We start from the raw sequence: 23,661 nt of genomic DNA, 5'->3' as shown, positions 1-23,661 counted from the left end.
GGTTCAAGTAAAGTGTTATTCTTGTCCTTGTGCTTTCAGAATTTAACCACACGAAATTCATTTTGACACGTCAATAATGGCCACTAGAGGGCTCTGTTTATCTTCAAAAAATGTATTTTAGTATAAATCCATAATCCAATCACTTACTCTGCTCAGGATTGTGGGGGCCTGAAGTTCCAGGATTCTTAATGCACACGGCAGGGGTATACTCTACACAGGATGCCAATCTGAAGAAGGACACACACAATTAACACACTATGAGTAATTTAGAGATAACAATTAGCCTAACTTCATGTTTTTGGACCTTGGGAGGAGTCCAAAGTGCCCAGAGGAAACCCACATGACACTGGCTGAACATGAAAGCTCCACACATGCAAAGCAGAGGTGGAATTCAAACAACCTACACCAGAGGTGTGAAGCAACAGTGCTACCCACCATACTACAATTTCTTATAGATACATGCAGCAAATATGTTTACTTTCTGTCAAAAATATAGTCCTATGTGCAATCAATTCCACATGCATTAAGAAATATTATTCTAAAATATATTAACAGTACAACAGCAGGGCCCCTATATGATCAGAACACAAAACCCAGTTCATGATTCAAAATAAATAATTTTCTGTTTTTCCTTGTTTTAGTCCTTTGGTATTTGTAGAACGAAAAAAATGTTTTCAGTTACTGTAAAGTGGTGTTTTATACAATGTCATTTGGTTGACCAGCATCCATTTATTTTTATTGCATATATTTATTACATATATACGTATGTGCATGTTGGTTTAGTCGTGCACGTGCATGTGTGCTTGAATGCTTAATATCTATGCATTGTTACCTGAGTATATATGTTTGTGCATGCTGTAAGCTACCCACCCTATTGTATCCTTATGTGTGTATGTGTCTGTGTACCTGCATGAGCTTGTTTGTGTGTGCCCTGGGACATGGCCTTGTCATGTGACCGCAGATGTTTGACAGCCCCCCGTTTCCTGCACAACCAGAGGATATCCCTCCAGGAAATGGGTCTGTGGATCCTCCCGAAATGGGGCCATTGTTGTGCAGGGTGGCGCTCAGATTAAGGAGGGGGGGGGGGGGCAGCTGCAGCGGGCAGACAGAGGGTAAACTCTGCCCAACTATGAAATATTTGCTTGAAAAATATTGTCCTTGAACATTCTCATACATACAAACAATACAAAAAATATTAACAACTTGATTCATGGTACCGGCTAGCAAAACTTGGTAGCAGATAATTTTGCCATCTATAAGGCAGATAATTGTGGAACTATGACATAATCACATTACTTTTAGGACTGTTAATTAAAAGATCAAATTTAGGCTGGGAAAACAAACATTCTACATTTGAATATAGGTATTGTCTCCAATAGCAGAACGGTGCAAAAATGAGAAGTGCTAATACACTATCCACACTGTTGCTGGTGGTCCAGCTAGTGTTTGTGTTTATGTATGTGGCGTGGAAGAGCAATAAACGCAGCAAATAAAGACAGTCCATGCACGCCCTGCATGGTCACCCTGTAGTCTATTTTGCATAGTCGACACCACTCCATATGCCTACCTCCAGTATAATTTTGCACGGAGCCTGTTGCCCTCCTAACAAAATGTTATTTCTGACTTAAGCTTTGCGGACTCTGACATTACGGGTTTTACGCTTTCATTGCCATGATCCCCCAGATAAAAGCGCGATCAGACCGGGGGTCTGGCTTTTGCCTCGGCATCTGTTAAACTTATTTGCAATCCCCCCTCTCCCCCTCCACCCCACCAGCGGGCCATAAGAGCGATCCCATCCCCGCCCTGTCGGGCAATGAAAAGTGGATTCAGAAGCGCACACGTATGAGTACACAATATCACTCGGTAACACTTTGTTTAAACACGCACACACACACACACACATGCACACACCTCGGCCGAGTGTGTGACGGAAGGAACACGAGCTCCTCCCAGTGGCGCTCGACAGGAAGACGGTGACGTCAGTTGGAGCCCTTCTGCATGTAGTTAGAGTTACAATATTACTATGTGTGCTATAATAGCGCAATGTTGGACATCGGCGGGCAGAGAGAGACGAAGGGAGGAAAAGCCTGTTTACACAGACGGCAAACCGCCTGGGGAATAATGCAGGAGAGGAAGTGAGCCGGCACTCTGTCTGCCTGCTCCAACTTCCTGCTCTGAAGAAGAAGAAAAAAAAAATCAGGATCTCATTACAGTTCAACAGAGCAGTCGAGACGACAGTAAGCATGGAAAACCAAGGGATTTTAATAGATTCGTTTTAAAAGTATTGCGGAGGAAAATCAAACTTCTCATATCTGGGTACGTGGAAACGAATTTCTTTTCTTTACGTCCGACAACTTTTTATTTTTTAAGACATTGATAAATTTGAATATTTTGTGTACTATAAGATTTTGTAACGTTAACCTCAAAAATGACTTTGGAAATTTGATACAACACAGGCGTCATAATGAACTTGAAATTGCAGTAACCGTAGGCTTTAATATTTTTTGTACCGATAAAAACATCGTTTTGAATATACCTTATTCTTACGGGGCGAGTATTTTAGCAGTAAAAAATTTGGTGAATTTATGATTAATATGTGAACTTGCATATTCTCACACTGTCTGTGATAGTTGTTCATGTGCATAATGGACGCCGAAGCGTATTGATGTCGGGCTGCGATGCAAACAGAAACGACGACGCTGCAGATTTGGTTTTAAGTAAATCAAACAAAAGAGTTAAGTTTTTATAGTTGATAATAGAGCGCGGCCGGGGAAAATAGGCGCATGGCCCTTTAAAAGGCTCTAGTAGAGTTTCTGGTTTGTCTGGAAACAGAGAGACTAATTGCCATGCGCTTCCGCTTTGAAGCTGGCAGCAGACAACATCTTGAAAATGACTCATTGGCGCAAACAAAGAAACTGTAGTTTTCCCAGCTTCTCTACGTATGTGCTTCACGTTTGAGATCTGTTTGCATCTGTTTGCTTTTTTAAGCAGACGCTGGTGATGTTGGGGGAGTTTATTTATAAGGTTGGGGGGAAAAAGTCTACTAAAATTTGCGGGGATGCTACAGCGCGGTGGACACAAATTCGGCTCCTCGGATTTTCCACTGCCTGCGAACAGGAAGAGAGGAGATTTAGTCATGGCTAAGCAATGTCTGCGCACACCGACTAATCTCATTAGGAGTTTCCGTTCCCCTCAACACTGGAAGGTTTTGTGTGCATAGCGGCTCCAGTTCGAGCTGTTGTACCTGCGGACAGGCTTGGAGGAACCGCTCCCCTAATGCCTCTCCAGCGGGGCCATGTGTTTTTACGGCCACTGTGAAATCGACCCCCACCCCCCCGCGCCGCCGTAACCCGTTACAGAAACGGGCTGGTGCCCTTTACGGTTGTGGTTATAATAATACGTAAATAAACACTGGGATATCGGGCTTAGATCTCAGCCCTAGCATCGGTGCCTTGTTGTTAACAAAGTGGAAAGCGTTCTCCCGAATAATTGAATTATTCACCAAGGTTGTTAATCCCTCCGAGATATTTTGCCGGGTTTTTGTCAATCATTTATGTCGAACATGTCATTTCGTCCAAACCATCGATTGCTGATTCTGCAGCCAGGCAAGTCCAGATATATAGGCTAGATAGGCCTATAGGCCTGTACATGAGATGGGTTTGAATGAGCAGGGGGGCGTTTTGGAGGTGTTATCTCACTAATGCAGGCAGGTAGGATGGAGCAGAGGAGCAGGAGTGATGGGTCCTCATCTTTGGCTGGTGAAAGGGGGAGGTGACTTAACATGTTCCCCTTATATGTTTTACACAAAAAAATCAGTTCCTTTTTTCAGTTCATTTTTCATTTTCTACAAACCGCTCTCTTCTGGGGTGACTCAATCTTACATTTCTTCCATTAGCCTACACATGTTGGACTATAGGAGTAATATTTTGCTGAGCAATGTGACAGTGCAGCTGTGCCACCCAGGCCCGCAGTGAAGGTGCGACTGGCCACTCCCTCCTCATGCTGAGGCGGCACCCACATCAAGAGAAACTTTTCGCGATTACAATTGAGTAGGGAAGTGGTATCGGGAGTTTGGGCAGTAGGCTTATATGAGTCGACCTGCGAAGACGATTTATGCGATATCCAGCCTTAACCTGCATTTGCCACGAATGATCAAGAAACTCTCTTTTTAATGTCGTGCAACATTAAACCGCAGTTAAATTCTTTCATTTTGGCATGGATGGTTTGTTTAAAATCTGCTTCTAGCATTATGGCCTTCTTTGGGGCAAATGTGTGGCCTGGGGTACTATCTGAAAAAGAACTGAATGGTATTAACCTGAATAGCAGTTGACGTACTGATAGCAGAGACATTATTTTCATACACATCCTAGGTCAGACACATATTTACCTATTTTGATAATATAAAATGCAAGCATCAGTGAGCATCTACTGGCACTGGGTGATCTGCACACAAGCCCAGTAGCAAGGGTTCCAGTTAGATGTGGAATTTTATGCGAGGATACTATTGGTTAGGACAGTGTGCTGGCTGGCTGTTTCGTTATGACTGTTTGGATTGAAATCTGTTCTGTGCTGGTTCATCTCTGCACCGCACCAGGCCTATTATCCACCCCACATAGCCCCGCCTCACCATCTGCACCCTGTGTCTCCAGACCATGGCGTTCCATTTGTGCCTGGGAGTCCTCCATGTTGGGGGCAGCCGCTGGGAATCACGGGGCACATCGAGCACGCAAAATGTGAAGATCGCTCCTAGGAGCTGAAAAAAAAGCCTCAAACGGTGGACTTTGAGGACTCCCTCTGTCTGCCACAAACAATGACTCATTATTCTCCAGGATCGAATTGCACCAGAGGAAACGGAGCCTAAATATACGCAGAGAAGGCAAATAGAGCAACTCTGGGTATTCCCAGACTAAGTGGGTGTTTGATTGTGTGTTTCGCAGTGAACCTTACAGAGGAACTTGCCACTCTCTGACAGACCTAACTTGCACTGCGCTTAGCTCCAGCTGACTTATCGCACATCTATCACAGCCCAGCACACCTTCTCTGTTAAGAGATTGTTCTGGACTGTCAGTGGGCTAGCACAGCTGTGCTTTTATGTAGTTTTTGTAACCCCTCGTTATTGGGCATTCTCTAAGAAGTGCACCATTATATCATTAGTTTTCCTCAGAATTCCCATTAATCTGGGTACAGTTTTAGCTTTGCTTTTTGCATCATATGTAGAAGTGTATTAAAGCTCATATCTTAACATGACATTTTAATATTTATTTTGTTATGTGGTGGTACATCCCCAAGACCCTTAGAAACATAATGGCTCCTTTAGACGCATTTGAGGAAAAGCTACGGAAAAGGGATGTTTTGTTGCCGATGTCGACAGAGGCTGAAAAATGGCAAAGGAAGCTATCCATTTGGAGGAGCCCTGCAACATCCGGGGCTTCCGATCCATACCCCTGGCAGGAATTCCCACCTTTCAATCCGTGATTGCCTTTCCCAGGAAGACGCACTTCAGATCAGAATTGGAGGAAGTCCTGATTTAGAGAGTTTTATAGTTTTTGAATGCAGATGGAAACTCAGAGGATGCTTTGGCAGGAAACGGTTTATTTTGCTTCTGGTGGAAAAAAAAAAACCTTGTTCCACTCTGACTTTTGTGCTTATTCCCTGAAGTGTTGGGAAGCAGTGCATGATGGGCGAGGAGGGCTCTGTGAGGTGGACTGAGGGAGTGGCAGGTTGCCGTTAGAGTGGATAGGAGCTTCTTTAAATCAGTTCCAGACTTGTAGGATGGAGTGGGAGATGGAGAACACCAAATGACTGGATTTACTGGGGATTCTGAGCTCTCCAGGTACTGTGTGAAAGTTCTCTTCACTACGTCTTTTCAGTCCCGCAGACAAGCGACTCACTGGTGTGCGGATCTGTGTCCCCTGCCTCCCCTGTCCCCGGGTGGGAAGTGGTCATGTCACAGTTTGTTTTTCACTGGGAACGGAAGGTGTGAGAAAGGGGCATTTCAGAGTTGTGGGCATCTGTGGCCGGCTTTCCACACCGAACCAGCACGGACGTGACTTGTGACTGTGCGCTTTGGGGTCAAGTGATTGGAGTCGCTACCCTCTTCAGCAGAAGCGCATGGGATTAATAGGCCATTGATACTGTGGGGCAGAGATGCCTCCTGAAAACAATATTTAAATAAGTCACATCAAGAGTGCCAACATACTCCATACCAGGCTTTGATCAAACATCACGCATGTATAGGAGATCGTTCATAACTAACCGTGGTCAGTGCTGGTCGGCTTACTGCTGTCGGATTACCAGATAGCGTAGCTCTCCATATTCTGGAATTAATGCTCCAAGGATCCCTGGTCTTGTTCCCTGGTGTGATGACAACCTGTATCATTCCAGTGACGTATCCAGCGGTATTAATGCATATTTGTCCCAGCTACACATTGAAAGTAGCTTAAATCAGTGACTAGATGTCTATATTTAATTGAGCGTCATTCTGTAGCGCCTCAGACATCTTGATTGAAGAGAGTTCATTAGTGTAATTTTAGGCCTTGCTGCTATTTTTACTCAGTGCGTCAGAGTAAACAGGCCCAGTGTCGTCCTCCTTGGGCCTGTTGAGGTCGAGGCTGGCGGAGTGAGAAAGACGACGCATAAATTCGAGACCGTGACGAGCCTTTTCCCGAAAAGGACAGGGGATCCAGAGGCCGTAAACCATCTGGGCCGGGCGGGGCGGTGCTAAGCCACCGTCAAATCCACCTCGCGGGCTGCTCGGGAAAGACCTTCTGGTCTGGTACCGGTCCGACGGGCGGACCCACTGAACTCCCCCTCGTAACAACCCCCCCCCCAAAGCACTCGACAGCTGCACTAAACCAGTCAGTCGGAGCAGGTAGTGCAGATTTCTGCTTTGAGCACTCGAGGGGACCGTCTGTTTGACCGGCGGCCAGCCAACCCCCACCCCCACCTCCCCCCACCACTAGGGGGAGGGGAAGAAAAAAGGAGAAGGCAGCGAGTCGTCAGCTGAGTAAACGGATCCTGACGGGTCGGGGGCGGCACCCGCCACAGCACAGACCAGTGTGCATGGCTGCCTCTGTGATTTATTTGTTCACAGAAGTGGAGGGGGGAGCGGGGGGGCAGGGATTTGGGTGAATTCAGTATGACGGTGGACAGTGTGACATATTTATAAGCACCCAACCTGCGTGAAACCACGCAATCCGGGGCCTGCTTTGGCCCTATCGGCACAGGCGACAGCGCCACCCCTCCCCCAGATGTGGGTCCGCATTTGGCCCCCTCTGTTTCCTGTAGAAGTGGGGGCTGCTGGACCGCAGCATATTTCTTTAAGGAATCACCCCCCTCCCTACGCCACCCTCCTCCTGCTACTGACACGCTGGCGGGGTGCCTGACCTCCACTGCTGCCCCCCCCCCCAATTCTCTCTCTGTGGAGCAGGGGTTCGAGCAGGGCCTCCCAGCAGTCCGCCTCACGTTTACACCCCTCTGACATCAGAGGGTGGAGGGGTTATGGGACTAAAAGCATCTTGGGTAACATCCCAGAAGTCATGCTGGGCTGTTCGTGAGCAAACTACCTTAATTGGTCAGTAACTGGGTTAAATTGTAAGTTATATAAGTTGCTTTGGGTAAATATTCTAAGCTGCTAATAATCTAGAGCAGGGCACACGCACAGGACAGGATGCCAGTCCATCGCAGGGCACATGCACACGCGCACACACTCATTCAGGCACTACAGGCAATATAGAGTCCTCTAATCCACATCTGTGGACTGTGAAGGAAAAGCAGGCTTCCAGAAGGAAACACACATGAGCAGGAGGAGAATGTGAGACACTAGCTGGTCAGGAGGCAACTCACAGCCAAGTGCCCCAGAAGTAGGCTGTGGGTCCATAATGATAGTAATACATAACGGTTGCCCTGGGGTGTGAGGTCACAGTGTCCGCTATCATACCATAACATAAGAATAATCATCTGTCCGTCCACCTATCCATCCAGCCATCCATAACTAGGCTGTGGGATCATAATGATGATGATACCTACTGTATTATATCTCCGTAGGGCTCAGCTTCCTGATCTGATGTTTACATGGCTGATATTGCTTTTTTGCTGATGAATATTAATTTTTTTTTGCAAGTAAGGCTCCTCCAGCTGCATCGGTGCAGCTTCTAGCACCCCCCCCCCCCCCCTTCGACAATCTGAGTCACCTCTTTGCTGGAGGCCTAGCAACACCCTTTTAATCTCTCCTCAAAGGAGAAATGCTATTCTGCTTGGTTGCAAACAATTTCAACATCTTTCAAATAGTTCTGAAATTTTACATTTCTATTAATAAGCCAAAATGACTTTCTTCTTCCTGTACACCGCATTTGCCTCGATGTTTCTGTTTAGAACCAGGAAATGATATAAACAACTTAATTAGTTATGTTAATACCACATATGAAATCATTTAATTGATACCTGAATGACTGCTTTGTTCTTTGAAGCAGTTTACACACACCTCTGGAATGTTATAAGGCAGTAAAGGTAAATTTGATGACAGTGGGGCATTGTGGGTCATTTGCCTAAATGTGGTTTTTCCCTTCCGCACTCATTGGGCTGTCTGCTGTCTGACTTGTTTTGTGAGCGTGATTAAAGCACATGAGAGAGCCGGAGCAGGTTCTATTGTTGGGTGGGACCCTGACATCACACGCCTGAGGAGGGCGCTTAAGCTAGGCTGCCTTACACATAATAATAAAAAGCAGATAAATATGTCGTATTACTGTGCATGCTATACGTTTTGTGTGTTTTGTGTGCTACAGTCATGGTGTACGGTAAATAAGCCTGTTTTTATGCAGGAACATGGCTGTCACCCTGATTTTAAGGACAGGAACTAGGAATTTTCCAATAAGCATATTTAGAATAATAGAGGACTCTATGTGAATTAGAGACATACCTCTGTTTGTACAGCCACTTGAAAAACACACTTTTCTTGATATGTTTTGGTCAGTCGCACCTGGGGCATGGTGGGGGGGGGGGGGGGGGGTCACTGTCACACAGAAATTGCCCCCCCCCTTCTGAGCACATTGGTCTGGCCCAGGGCAGGTGAACGCAGGGCTTGGGCGGGGGCTAATTGGAGTGCTCAACCCTGCCAGATCTCGGCATGATTGCAACAAATGGATGCTCTTTACTCCAGATGACCGGAGTGCTTGAATCAATATACCCACGCTACTTACTGCTCTGGATCCAAAAATACAGCAGTAGACAGGTTGCTCTGTGAGTTTGTAGCACGGAAGCGGCTCAGTATGATCCCCTCATTTCCATCCTGGTTACAGCTTTTTGGTTTCGGCATCTGCAGCTCTGTGTTTACTTTAGTGCGGCTCCCCCCAATCCCAGCTCTGCCAGCCCCACCCTTTTTTCACTATGCTAATCAGCAACGTGTGTATGGGAAGGCTACAAGCTGATTGACAGATTAATGTTACACTCACCCGTGACAACCAGTAACTAGCAGGCGTTTGACAGCCTAGCCAAAGGTAGATGTTGAGGCCAGGGAATGGAATCCCAGCTGATTGGCTTTGTCAGCATTATGTGCTCATGTGATGGGCTGTGGGCTGTGGTCCTTCCTTCCCAACCTGCCCCTCCTGCTCTTGCTCTCCTGGAGAGATCTTCCTTTCCCACATATCATTTCCTACTGTCATTCAATAAGGTAATTAGAAGTTAATTTTAAGATAAGGCCTCAGATTTGATGCATCTTGTCATTGCGTCAGTAAGATCTACATTTTAGTTTAGGGAACTGACCTGATAAATGTAAACCTGCATCGGCATCTTCTTGTTTGAGCCACTTTTTGGAAGAGAAAAAAAACTTTTAGGCTAAAAGTAAAAGTTGCCATGAGTCACCAGCAACAGCCCCTTCCTCCTGAAGCCCCAATGACATCAGCCCCTAAACCTCCTGAACAAGCTAATTAAGCTCTTGGCACAGCCACAGGCTGTACTGGACGTCTGACACGGGCTTTTTACAGGCCTTGCTTAACATGTAGCAGAACAGGAAAGGCGCTGTAATGTCTGCTGGATCCTGAGCAATTCCTGTGCCAGTTTTCTCATGTGAAGTTCAGTTCAAAGCCTCGCAGTGTTCGTGCATCCAGCCCAGACACCGGGCCAGAGGCTCATTCAGCTACTGCGCCCGTCTCTGACCTGTGGGTGGGTCTGCTGACTCTCTCATTGCTCCTCTTGTGCATCTTCTACTGGGAGCTGCTCCCCTCCGAACCACCTCACAATCTGGATCATAATGGGCTTATGGAGATGGTTTGGGTCTGGAATGACTTCCGCAAACAGCCCAAGGGAGACAATGGCATGGCGTCTGTGCCTCATCTGGTGTCGTCTCCTTTCCTTCCTGTTCCCCATTCAGCCATGTTCTTGCTGCACGCCATGTTTTGAATTCATAGATAGAAGCTTTGGGGTACTTAGAGCATAGATAATAATCATTGATGCCAGGTTTGATGCTGTGTTTAGCTGTAAGATTCTTGAAATGTTCTATAGCATGGCTGGAGACCCAGAAAGGTGTTTTTAATTTGGCACTATGGTGATCATTGTAATATCAATGGTGTCCCTTGTCTCGTGCCTGCATTGATGCTGGTTCAGTGGCAGTGTCATGTATGTGAAGACCATTTTCTAGAAGACGGTTTCATAGGTATGGCTGCATCTCGTTGTTCCTAGGGATGGAAAGCGCGATCACACTGTGGCAGTTCCTGCTGCAGCTGCTTCTGGACCAGAATCACAAGCATTTGATCTGTTGGACCTCCAACGATGGCGAGTTCAAGCTGCTTAAGTCTGAGGAGGTGGCCAAGCTGTGGGGCCTGCGCAAGAACAAGACCAACATGAACTACGACAAGCTGAGCCGTGCCCTGCGCTACTACTATGACAAGGTAAGTCTGAGCTGCAATATAGAGAGTCAGTGCATGAACTATGACAGGGTGAGTTTGAGCTGCAATATAGAGATTCAGTGCATGACCAGGTGAGTTAGAATTGCAGTTTAGAGAGTCAGTGTGTAAACTATGACACAATAAGTCTGAACTGCAATACGGGGAGAGTCAATATGTGAACTATGATGGGGGAAAATAAGAGTCAATGCGTGAGCAGGTGAGTCTAAGCTGACATACAGAGAGTCAGAGTTTGAACTATGTCAAGGTGACTCTGAGCTACTGTACAGAGACACAGGGAGTCAGCATATACAGTATGATCCGTAGAGTCAGTATATCCATTATGACATGAATCATGTATCACCTATGATATGGTGAGTCAGTGTGTAGTCTGTGTACAAGCCACTGCAGGGAGATTTACTGTGAGGAGCTGTTGCATAATCAGTGAATCGTTACATGCTTGTTGTCGTACAGGGCGTTGATAAACACAGATGGCTGTTACGCTTATTTGATTAGCTCAACGGTACATTAGACTGGAAAAACAAGTAGGACAGGACAAAAGTGAAAGTGCATTAAATTAAACTAACCACTTTGAGCAGTCAGGATAAAGAACAGTAAGGCCAAACAGGTCAGTACAATTTTCCTAGTTTAGTAAAAGTTCTGGTTTTATTGCACTAATCAAATGGCCCCACAATGCCACACTTATGTCCCATGATGCTCAGCAGAGGTGTGTCCTCATGGGTTTAAAGGTACAAATGTTCCTCTGACATTTACAGAGGACCCAAAAATGTCTGCTGTTAAACCTTTATCAGTCCTACCTTCACAACACAGAGACACAGGGGAATACTGTGTCACACAAAAGATACATTTGGAAGAATTTGGTGAGAAAATGGAATAGTAGTACTAGGGAAGTATTAAAAGCTCATTCACTAATTCACCCTACTCCTCATGTTCCCAGAACATCATCAAGAAGGTGATTGGCCAGAAGTTTGTGTACAAGTTTGTGTCTTTCCCGGAGATTTTGAAGATGGACCCACAGACAGTTGAAATGGGCCGTGAGGGGGGTGGGGCCATTCTTCAGGAGGCGGAGCTGCTGGGGGCTGATGGCGAGGAGGACCCCCCTAAGGTGGCGCTCTCAGGCCTGCGCGGCACTGCCGCTGCCTGCCGGAGCGAATACCTCCACTCGGGCTTGTACTCGTCCTTCACAATCAGCTCCCTGCACAACCAGCCGCCACTGCTGCGAGCCGTCAAGGTGGAGCCACGGGCGGAGCGCCCTCAGGAGGCGCGGACCGTCATCCGCTTTGTGCCCAATCGCTCCGAGAAGGGAGGGGCTCACTCAGCTGTGTCGCAGCCTCCCTCCCCGCCCCGCCCCTCTTCCTCCTCCTCCTCTTCCTCTCCTGGAGATGCCTTTTTCCCACCCAGCCTCCCTGGCTCCCCCCAGTTGCCTGCTTCTCGCTCACCCTCCCCCTCCCCCAGCCCTGGCTTCTCGCCCGGGAAGGGGCGGAGCCCCAAGGTGGAGATGGACGACCTGGAGCAGGGAGCCCAACCCCTCAACCTGTCCGCTGGTCACAGAGAGCGCGGCACCCAGCCCGCCGAGAAGAGGAGCGGCAGCAACGGACTCCCGCCCAAAACCAAGAAGCCCAAGGGCCTGGAGATCTCAGCCCCCTCCCTGTTACTGTCAGGAAGTGACATCGGATCCATTGCCCTCAACAGCCCAGCACTTCCATCAGGGTCCCTGACCCCTGCCTTCTTCACTGCACAGGTGGGTGTCGACGGTGCACCCCTGCGTCAGGATGGCTCCCGTGCACACGGCTCTGTGCTCCACTCAGTCCTTAGCACTGCCACTTATTAATAGCTGTCCATGATGAAGAATCAAAATATTTCTGTAAATATTATGCCTACCCCGCACTGGATACATGTTTCAGATAAACTCTTGGATAAAGACAACTAAAAAATACAAACCCACTTATCCTAACCGTCAATAACACAGCTAATGATATTAGCATAGTATTAGCTCTCTGCAGCCGGCATCCAGAAGCCAGGTTTCTTGCTTAGCCAGACAACTTGTCGGATTTAAGGTACCCCGGTTTAAATGAGCTTTATCTTTGTTCACTTGCATTACACTTTCATTTCATTCGTTCGTTTGATTTCCTCTGCCAGCCCCTGGAGGATGGGCTCCTTCTCTGAGTGGTTCCTCCCGAGGTTTCTTCCTTCTAGGGAGTTTTTCCTTGCCACTGTCGCCTCTGGCTTCCTCACTGCGGGTATTGGGCAAGGGTAATGTAAATGTAATTTTAAGAAAATGTAATGTTGTGAAAATGGATGTAAAAATAAAATTGAATTGAATTGATCTGGATTGGATTGGATTGAATTGGATTTAGCCCAGACAGGCTTAAATCCAACAAGTTATCCGGCTAAGCAAGAAATCCAGCTTTGTGATACAGGCCCTGCTGTTACTCGCTTTAAAAATTAGAACTCATCCAGCCCATGAACCAATCATGAGCTTAGAATTCCCATCCATTTCATTGGTTGACCTACTGTTTGATTGGCTGTGGGATGGCCAGGTGCGATTTCTTAACCAGCACTCCAATCATGCCTAAAAAATATCAACATGGAGGTAAACAGCAACAGCCGAATGGACTGAAACCTGACAAAGACTATCGATGGCTTTGCAGCCTTTCTCTGAGACACAGCTGTGTCAATGTTTAGTGCTAATGTCAACAGTTAGTGCTGATGTGATACCTTAATACAAGTTATTAATTAATGTATTGCAGTGTTCATTGCAATACAGTAGTAAGACGTGTGCAATGGTTCCCACAATGTTCATAATGAATACATATATGAATACTACTGAGAAGATCATCTGAAACAGAAAACATGCGCCTGAAATCTTATATGTGTTCATATTTACTTCACCAGGGCTTAGATTGTATAGATGAAGGCAACCTGAGTTTAAAAGGAAAATGTAGGGCTCCGAAATCCCCCCAGATAGGGGATAACAGAGGAAAATCCATAAATGAAACCATATGTGCTTAATCCAGCAGATCATGAACACCACGCCGAGTCTCACAGCAACACAACACTACTTCATTTAGGTGGCAGGTCGGGGGGAGGGGAGGGGGGTCAGAGATTGATTTCATTTGCTCCTCCCTGGCCTCAGGGGGGCGGGGCCTTCAATGTCTTGACTGTTAAGGGGTTCATTCAAATCTGCAAGAAGCTTATCTCATACACTGTTACTGTAACCAAACGGTGATGGATACTGACCAAAGGGAAAAATGTCTCACTTTCGGTCATAATCACCAGAAGGTCAAACCTATCAAGCACACTAAAAATAAGGAGACACTTCTCTCTTAAACACTTTATTTTTGTGGAAATATCTCTTAAACACAATAAGGAGAAACCTCCTTTAATCTCATTTACAGAAAAGAGAAGCTTCACTTTCATGCAAACTGTATTCTGAATGCAAATGACAGCTGTGGATGCCCAAGTGTCCGATGGTAGTAATTTTATTGGTAACACTTTCCTTGATGGGGCACAAGTAATATAGTATTATACTATTACATATGTATTAACCACAAACTGTTACATACTGATCACATGTTAATTCATTAGAATTGAATCATGATGCATGTTTTATCTCAAGCAGTTACTATATTTGTTACTATGTTGGTTAATTCTGTAAACTGAATTACTTAAGGAACTACTAAGGAACAAGTAATAACTGAAATGCTGACCTCATGTTTGTTCATCATTAATGAATCGTAATGCATCTTTTATCTGAGGTAGCTATTTTTTTTCATGATTTGTTCATAATTTGTACTTCAGTAGTGAAAAAGTGTAATGTTACCATTTTATCTTTTATCTTTAGCTTTTCAAATTTGAAACTATCTGATAAGAGTGATGTTATACACTTATTGATAAATCTACAGTACTGTGCAAAGGTCTTAGGAAGTGAAAAAAAATTATGTCTAAATAACTCGTGTTGGTGTAAGACTATGCTGTTACGCCTGGCAAAGTGTGTCAGCTTAGCCATTTCAAAATCTCTGCTAAAATAACATTATTATTTCCAGCAGCCATACAGTACACCCGTGTATTTTTTGACCTGGCCACTAGCCCACCTCATATATCTGTTCACTTTTTTAACTAATTAAGTTAATTAATTAAGCCAGCTGGTGGTGAAATTTAATAAATACATAGAATGGTTCGGGTGAGGGCGGCATGGTGGTGCAGTGGTTAGCACTGTTGCCTCACACCTCTGGGACCCAGGTTCGAGTCTCCGCCTGGGTCACATGTGTGTGGAGTTTGCATGTTCTCCCCATGTCGTCGTGGGGTTTCCACCAGGTACTCCGGTTTCCCCCCACAGTCCAAAGACATGCTGAGGCTAACTGGACTTGCTAAATTGCCCATAGGTGTGCGTGTGTGAGTGAATGGTGTGTGAGTGTGCCCTGCGATGGGCTGGCCCCCCATCCTGGGTTGTTCCCTGCCTCGTGACCATTGCTTCCGGGATAGGCTCCGGACCCCCCGAGACCCGGTAGGATAAACGGTTTGGAAAGTGGATGGATGGATGGGTTCGGGTGCCATTGAGGAGAAGTTTGAGAACTGAAGTGGTGTTCATCTAGTTGATATCAGTAACTTTTTGGAGAACAGAAGACATTTCTACTAGTTCTTATTGTGTTACTCATAATTTTCATATGTTCTTATGTAAAATTTTATTTTTTTGTTCTAAGAAAATGTGCACTTACTACCCAGATAAATAGTGTTAAACATTTCTTTTGAGAGCCTAAGACTTTTGCACAGTACTGTATGTCTAATTACAGGCATTTAAACTTCTACCAGAATCTTTTATCTTAGCCAAAACTCCCAACCAGTGCAATATGTAATTAACAATTTGTGCATAAACTTTCTTATTTAAATGTACTGTAGCAAGGCTTGGGTCTTTAGTTACTACAGCACTCATAGCCTTTTACCCACTCAGTATGAATAGCACACATGTATAAGGCAGAATGCAGGTATTTCCATAGAAACCATGTGACGTAAAGTGAGTTTCCTGTTCACATGCTGAGCGCCATCTTGGTTTGAAGCCCCTGACCCTAACCCTCCTGTGCTATACCTGCAGACTCCCTCAGGGCTGCTGCTGACCCCCAGCCCTCTGCTGTCTAGCATTCACTTCTGGAGCAGCCTGAGCCCCGTGGCCCCCCTGAGTCCTGCCCGGCTGCAGGGCCACAGCTCCCTGTTCCAGGTAGGACCGCCAGGTGGCTGAGAGTTGGACCGGTGGCTGGACAGAAATGTAGATCTGGGAGAGAAGAGGTCAGGGAGGATAGAAAATGGGAGGGGGGAGTTGGGGGCAGTTAGAGAGGTAACCAAGGTTATGCTGTGAGTCACACTCAGGTAATTGCACAGGTTACATTGTTCGTGTTGTACTGAATAAAACGACGAGGACAGGATAGCAAACTCACCCCTCTGTCCCCACCTCCTAGCTAAGTGCGGTCTCAGCAGTCAGACATGACAATCGGTGGGGGGAGTCAACCTGGCCATCCTTCCTATCTGAGCACAGAGGAAGCCTGCAGGTCAGCAAGCTGGGCCTCATTTACGCACGGCCGTCCTTGACCAGTCCGGCCCACTTCCCTGCTTTATGGAACCCCCATGAGGATATTCAAAAAAAAAGCATGAGGAAAGGACAACAGGAAGACGTACTGTCACCATGGTGACCAAAGCTAGATCCTGTTCCTGTGCACTTGCTGACAGCCCCTCCCATATGAGAACAATAGTAGCTGCCCGCTGCCATATCGTGGTCAGGCCCAGTGGCAGTTTAGGAGAGTTAGCATGTATGGCGCAGTCTGTGTGGGTGGGGGCTGGGGGGGTAGAAGAGAACCAATCCCACGCAGTGGCCGAGTGTCCAAAAGGTCAGTGCAGTTAGTCACCCTGCTCCAGCTGGCCACATGACCGCCTTGCGCACTCCCCCCCCCCCATTGCGACAACTCCCCCGGATGAAGTCACCGCTGACTAACGTGCGCGTCAGGCCCCCCCTGGCAGGCACGGACTGGACCGCAGAAGCCGGTGGCGATGGCACTAACCAGGCAGCAGCTGGACCAACGTTACTTTTCCTGTGGAATCTCCAGCTCTGCATGTGGCTAGAATGGAATGGCTTTGGGCACAGGGACCATTAATGAGAATGCACTGCCTGTAACCGGCTCTGGGGGTCGCTCTGCAGTGCTTTCCAGCATGAGCCCCCCACCCCCGCATAATTTTGGCTGACGGGGCTGCTGTGAATATGAGAAGTGGCTCACACCACCGCTGCCGCCACCCCACCCTGCTTTTTATTTAGCTTTCGAGTCTCTGGTTGGCTCTCTCCCCTCTCAGCTTTTCCACAAATGCGGCCGGGAGTGTGGGGGGGGTTTCAGTGCCAGGGCCGGATCACGGGTCCGTTTCCATGGTGTCTCCACCCCCACCCCCCCCACCAAAAAGCCTTTTGTCAGCGTGCCTCTGCATGGAAATAAACTACAGATGTTTCCTGTCAGCTTCGGAGGGGAGGGGGGCATTTCCTGTGCTGGGGGTTGGGGTTAGGATGATGGCTTGGGGGGTGGGGGGTTGTGGGGTCATGGTGGGGTAGTCTGGTCTGGTCAGTGAGTTCTCGTAGTAGCTCTGGCTGATGGTGCTGTGCATGTTCACATTATGCACTGCTTCATGCCAAATAGAAATTTCTGCGGACTCAATCCACAGGCTGTTCCTGGACTCCTCATGTTGCCTTTATCTTGTGAAATAACAGAATTTTAATTAATGTGTGACATCTATGCAATGCTATTATTCATTAGGATTATGACAACACATGACAGGAATTAGTTTACAGTTTGATCACATTCTAATTTAACAACTGCTTCTTTAAATGGGTCGTCTTTAGGTGGGAAGTAGGTGTGCAAATTGCCATCTGCCTGCCTTTTGCATCATCCCATACCGGAAATCACCCAAGCCAGTAAAGACATTTGTACAGATATATTACCTCTTTTGTGTCTTTAGAGTTTAATAAACAAGCAGCTTACATATGGTCCCTTAAATGCACTCACCTGCTTTCAGTCGTCTCATTGAGTGTGTTTTTAGAGCCTAATAAACAAGCAGTTTACACACGATCCCTTAAATACACACAGAGCAGTGCCACTCTCAGCCTTCTCACCAAGTGTCTTGTGTGCTCGCAGTTCCCCACCCTGCTCAACGGGCACATACCAGTGCCCCTGCCCAGCCTGGATGGAGCCTCCTCACCCCTGCTGCTTTCCTCTAGTGCCCAGAAGTCCTGATTCTGCCGCTGTTACTGTCGTCGTCATCATCATCATCATCATCATGGCCGTCCAGGTGGACAGAGTCAGCGATAGCGTTCTAGGTGTTTTTTTTTTTGGTTTTGCACATTCACAGTGAAACCATGTACAGAAAATCCTTTTCTTCTTTACAATTTATTATTTTTTTTATAAACTTGTGTGTTTTGCTTTTAGCCAATAAAATACCTTCAAATGTACACCCCACCCTCCACACACACACATGCACACACACACACACACACACACCCTACCCATTAGCGGTTTCGGGTTTCCAAGCTCACGGGCCCAACTGGTACTCACACGTGTGCCCCTGGTCACGCTGCTGTGTATCCTGCCTCCGGGTCAAACCAGCCAATCCCTGGCCTGGCCTATCCCGCGTGAGGCCTTCAAGCCCAAGAGCCAAAGACTACCAAGCTCAACGCTGTCGAGTGTGACTGGACCAAAACTGCCTGGAGTGTGCCCTGATTGGGTGACATTGGGTTCCAGATGCAGATACACTTTCTAAACAGGATGCCAATGTTTCCAAAGACACATAGTCAGTATTTTAATGTGTTTGGTGCATCACATGTGTGCAAGAAAGAAAGGGGTGAAATTGTTGCTTTTTTCCATGTCCGATTTAAAGAAAAATCTTTCTAATTTCCATTGGAGGCTGTGAATCTGGTTTCTGTCGTCGACGTATTGTATTGTATTGTAATAAACTGTATTGTATCGTCTGCACTGTGCTTTAACGTTAGTACCGGCTGTGCCTTCCCATTGTAAGGATTATGTAAATGTATTATTTCTAGCTTTATGGGAAAACAAAAAAAAAACTTTCAAAGACGAAATTCCAGTACATTAAAAAGGCTTTGTAATAGCTTTTAATTATTTTTTCATAAAGGAATTGATACAAATGTATTCTCATATTAATTTTATATTTTGTGCTTTTTAAGAGTCTAGGGACTATGCCTTTAAATAAACACAAAGCATTGAATGCTATAGTATACTTCTGTATTCATTATTGAATGATTTTTTTTTAAAAAACAAGCCATTTTGCATACTTATGTACACAAGTATGGAAAAACACTGAAAACTGTGGCTGCTTCAACTAAGATGTATTTCTAATGGAGTGAAGCAGCTGAGATATTTTCTTTTAAACATCTTTCTGTCAACCTCACTCTGCAGTGTTTTAACCCGCCCTCCAAGCTGGGAATATGGAAATTAAATAAAGAACAACAAAACTCTGGCCTGATGAAGGTTAATGTAATTTATATATATATATATATATATATATAATTATTTTATTTGTTTTCCAAATTTTCTTTCTCAAACTGTAAAGCAAAATCTGGAGAAAGTAAATAAGACTTGTCTAGTGGCTGGGGAACAATCACATGGTCTATTGTTACTACAAAAAATATGAATGATTCAGAATGTCTCCTGCATATAATAACGTTTTATTGATTGATTGAAAGTTCCTGGATGTAGTTCTCCTCGGGAGGGAACACAATGGGTCAGTTTAATTACAAGACGGGGTTCCAAAGCCCCCAGCATGAGGACTACTGTCCGTGGAAGACCAAATACTGAAAGGACCAGTGGCCTGTACTATGAAGCGGAGTTACTGGCTTATCGGGGTAACTTGTTGGATTTAAGGTGCCACAGTTTAAATAGAATACATATTTGTTCACTTACATTTTGCCCAGCCTACCTTAAATCTGAGAAATTACCCCGATAAGCCAGTAACCCTGCTTCGTACTACACGGCCCCAGTCAACAGCGAACTAGAAGGTTCTCTCTTACTCACCTCCAGCTCCATTAAAGCTAGAACTTGAACTTGTTATTCTGTGTTGGGTGTCTGCTCTCAGCTCTAGGGTTATAAGCAGCCTGTTAGGGACCTTGTAGAACTAACAAACTGCTAAAACTTTGGCTTCAGGTTTGTGTACGTCAGAAGCTGATGTCAAGATGTGCACGGCTTTTTGTTTACTGGTAATAATGAAAGTCAACAATGATAATGTTGCTCATCAAAATAGGAAGTTGATATGTTGGACTGAACTATTTAAACTGTGAAGAAACCCTGGATCTCAAGGTTTGCAGTTACTGAATTTGAATTTGAAACATTGAGAGTCCGGATCCGCTAAATGTCATTCAGAAGTTAAAATTCCTCTCAAACTCTTAAACCTATAGAAGAAGGATCTCCAGTGGACCTCAACACTGCTCCACACAACATTCTTGGCCAGCTTTGATCATTTATGCATCCATCCATCCATCCCTGCTATTACACATCTCTCTCCATTGTGACCACACCACACTGGTCCTGGATCAGTGAAATTCCAGAGCTCACCTGGTAACTGTAGGGCCTCAACTCCTGACAGCTCTCTCACTTGACTCCCTTCAAGATAGTTGCCAAGTGTTTGTTGAAGACAGCCTGTTACTTACTCCACAGCTTCCTCTAAAGGTGCTGCTGACCTGTGGGGGTACCTCTATAGCCTATTCACACTACCTTTTCATACACGTGAATATGCTGAAGTAATCTGGTTATGTATCACTATACAAGTACTTCTGAACAGGGACGGATTACGGACCGGGCCAGCGGGGCCGCTGCCCAGGGGCCCTTGGGGTGCAGGGGGCCCATGGGGCCCCTAGCCCAAAACAATTTGCAACGCTTATCAACAATGTATTTTCATTTGTCTATTTTAGAGGGCCTACATTCTTTGATCCTCTGCCTACAAGGGCCCCTGACCCTATAGGGAGGGCGTTTGGCTGCCAAGGGCCCTTGCATTGTGGTGGTTGTGCTGCTGGTAGTGGTGGGGGGGGGGGGGGGGGGGGGGGGGGCCCTCGCGAACGTTTTGCCCAGGGACCCACACAACCCATAATCCGTCCCTGTTTCTGAACCCTAAACCAGTAAATGCTTCTGCTTCAGCTCCTCCACCAATGTTACTTGCTGCCAGGTTTTATTAAAGCAATGAAACAATGTATTTATATATTACACACACACAGACATACACACGCTCTGATGAAAAATCAGATCCTCGTTCTTCAAAATACGTGAAGCTGGTGCATTCCCTCGCCCCATATAGGAAAGCCTGACCATTGCAGTGAGCTACCATCTTCATAGAGACTGCTGCTTTATCAAATACCCTTAACCTTATACTACACACTGTATCTGAAGCCCTCATTTTAGACCTCCTACAAATTTACCAGGGACAAAACAGCTGGTAATTAAAAGACCAACCGAACACTGCAGAAGTCTGTATGAAACGGACTAAATTTACTTCAATAGTTATGAGAAATAAATAACTCCAGTAAAAAGTGTTAAACGGTCAAAGCTGTTCACTGTGAGACTCAGAGGTCCAGGTGGGGCAGAACAACACACACACACAAAAAAATTTAAGTGGTCCATGCGCTGTTGACTTCTGCCCGTGTAACACCAAAACGGGTAAAAAAAAAAAAAAGGAAAAAAAAATATCAAACCACTCTCTCACTCGGGGAAAAAAAGTACAACGTTACAATATTAATATATTACTGGCAGTCGAAAGCAACACAAAGATCTGTTAAATGTAAAATTTCAATCTGAAATTTTTCTTCATTTGCATTCTCCATGGGGGTTGGTGGTAAAATAGTGGTCCAATGCAAATTGTTACACTATATTTTCCATATTATTCATTTTTCTCCTCTGTAAAAATAACAAAAGAAAAAAAATCATGCCCCCCCCCCAACATGCCACAGTTACACAATTATTCACAAATAAAGTTAAAATGTAACATACAAAATGCCTTTTTTAACACTGTTAAATAACCTACAACGTTTTCTGTAAGAAGTTGGATGTTCACGGCCCTGAAGTCTAGTACAGTGACTACTAGTATATTTTCTTTTTTTTTTTTTAATACTCCCCTGATGACCAGCTAACCAGACCAACCATCTGGATACAGAAACAGATTTACAGGTACTGAGGATCTGCTAAACTAGACTGCAGAAGAGAGGCTAACACAACTGAATATACACAGCTAGGTGCACGAGAGAGAGAAGCGGACGAGCACGGTAGCAGAGATGAGGCATGGGGCACCCCCTAGATAAGGGGGCATGGCCAGCCAGCTGTCCAAAGCCGTGCGGGAAGAAAATCGGCAGGCAGACAGTCCATCCATCCATCCGTCCGTCGGGGCTCATGGCCAGAGAAGTGGCAACCCATCGTCTGTTCATTAGAAATGATCCAGTGTTTAAGCCGTTTCTATAACACAGGGTGTGGCTTGCATCAAACGGCGGTTCAACACGGCGGCGGCCAGCCACCACCACCCGTTTCCTTCTGCACTGCTATGCCCCTCACAGACGAGTGGGTCATGGGGGGGGGGAGTACTGTCCTGTGGCAGCGGATTGCATCCCATCCAGTTGGATTCTTCTTGAAATGCTCGGCAACAGTAAGGTGAACTGGGGTAGGGGGTGGAGTTGCATGGGGTCATGTGACTACACAGCACCATTACCACGGTAACGACATCTGCAGAGATGCTGTCGCAGCCTGGAACAAAAACACAGCGCTCGAGCCGGGACCAGAATGCAGCATTCAGTCTAAGAAAATATCAGCTGCTTCGGGATCAAACAACAGCTTTAAAAAAATCAAAATAAACACAACAGAAGATTTCATTTAAAGGTCTGGCAATGCAGGACAACTCAAGGTTAACCAGCGGGAGTTTTGTAGAAGACACCAGAACCATTGAATTCTCAAAAACAACAACTGCAACAAGAGCAAAAACATCCATCAACAAAATCATTTTTGTGACCAGTCTGGGGTGAGGGGGGTAGGTGGTAACCAAGCAAGGTCACATTATAACACAAGCGTGTTAAATACAGACAGTAGTTTAGCAGCAAAGGACATCCCCAATAAATTAACACCTACAGTCCATCTCCTTCAGTCCACATGGTCTGCAAGAAAACTTGGGATCGCTAAGGATCCGCCAGTGGGGTGGGGACAAGGGGTGGGGGATCCCCTGGAATCGGGGGCCGTGCATGGGAGAGGGGAAGCCCACCACAAGCATGTTCCCCGCCTCCCTCCCCCCCAGGGCTGGTGGGTCAGTTTATACATGAGAAGAAATCGATGTCTTCATTTGGAGCTGAGGGTCCCAGTCTAGAAGAGCATGCTTTGTCTTCTGTTCTTGCTGTTTCCTGCACAGACAGGGGCAGAAGGGAGCCAGTCATGCGCAGTTAACACTCGGCCCCACGCCTCAGCCCTGGCTTTGATGTTGTTTCACTACAGCCGCTCCTCACCACCCACAGAGGCTAAGGGGAAGCCCAGGAGAGGCCTCTGGGGTCTGGGCATAGCAGCCGTGTTTCAATGGAGCGGCTCGATGCCCTTACCTGATTCTGGGTAAGAAGAGCTCCGATAGCCTGGATCCTTCTGAAGCTGGATCTCCTTCAGTGTGAATATTGATGCACCTGTTTGTGGGAGAAACACGGTTGCAGGGTTTTAAAACATCCAGATTTTGGAGATATCAAATATCATTTCTTAACATACTTTTT

The 23,661-nt window shown here is 46.0% G+C and overlaps 2 protein-coding genes across 2 annotated transcripts in view; one reads left to right on the top strand and one right to left on the bottom strand.

Annotated features, from left to right (window-relative positions):
* The first annotated feature begins 1,941 nt into the window (after positions 1–1,941).
* Positions 1,942–19,156, top strand: elk3 (ETS transcription factor ELK3). The gene is made up of 5 exons (XM_049007129.1): positions 1,942–2,316; positions 10,675–10,883; positions 11,836–12,639; positions 15,991–16,113; positions 18,065–19,156. The coding sequence occupies exons 2-5, from the start codon at positions 10,677–10,679 to the stop codon at positions 18,161–18,163; spliced, it is 1,233 nt and encodes a 410-aa protein (XP_048863086.1). The 5' UTR covers positions 1,942–2,316; positions 10,675–10,676; the 3' UTR covers positions 18,164–19,156.
* A 2,244-nt stretch (positions 19,157–21,400) lies between these two features.
* The window catches only part of cdk17 (cyclin-dependent kinase 17), a 46,164-nt gene continuing 43,903 nt past the window's right edge, over positions 21,401–23,661 (bottom strand). The window contains exons 16-17 of the mRNA XM_049008112.1: positions 23,500–23,577; positions 21,401–23,307 (exon numbers count right to left, since the gene is read on the bottom strand). Of these exons, the coding sequence (XP_048864069.1) occupies positions 23,270–23,307; positions 23,500–23,577 (116 nt within the window). The 3' untranslated portion in view covers positions 21,401–23,269. The remainder of the gene's footprint in view (positions 23,308–23,499; positions 23,578–23,661) is intronic.

This window comes from Brienomyrus brachyistius, chromosome 3, assembly GCF_023856365.1.
Source record: "Brienomyrus brachyistius isolate T26 chromosome 3, BBRACH_0.4, whole genome shotgun sequence".
NCBI lineage: Eukaryota > Metazoa > Chordata > Actinopteri > Osteoglossiformes > Mormyridae > Brienomyrus > Brienomyrus brachyistius.
The sequence above is the reverse complement of the archived record's forward strand: the minus strand, read 5'-3'. Positions and strand labels throughout refer to the sequence as shown.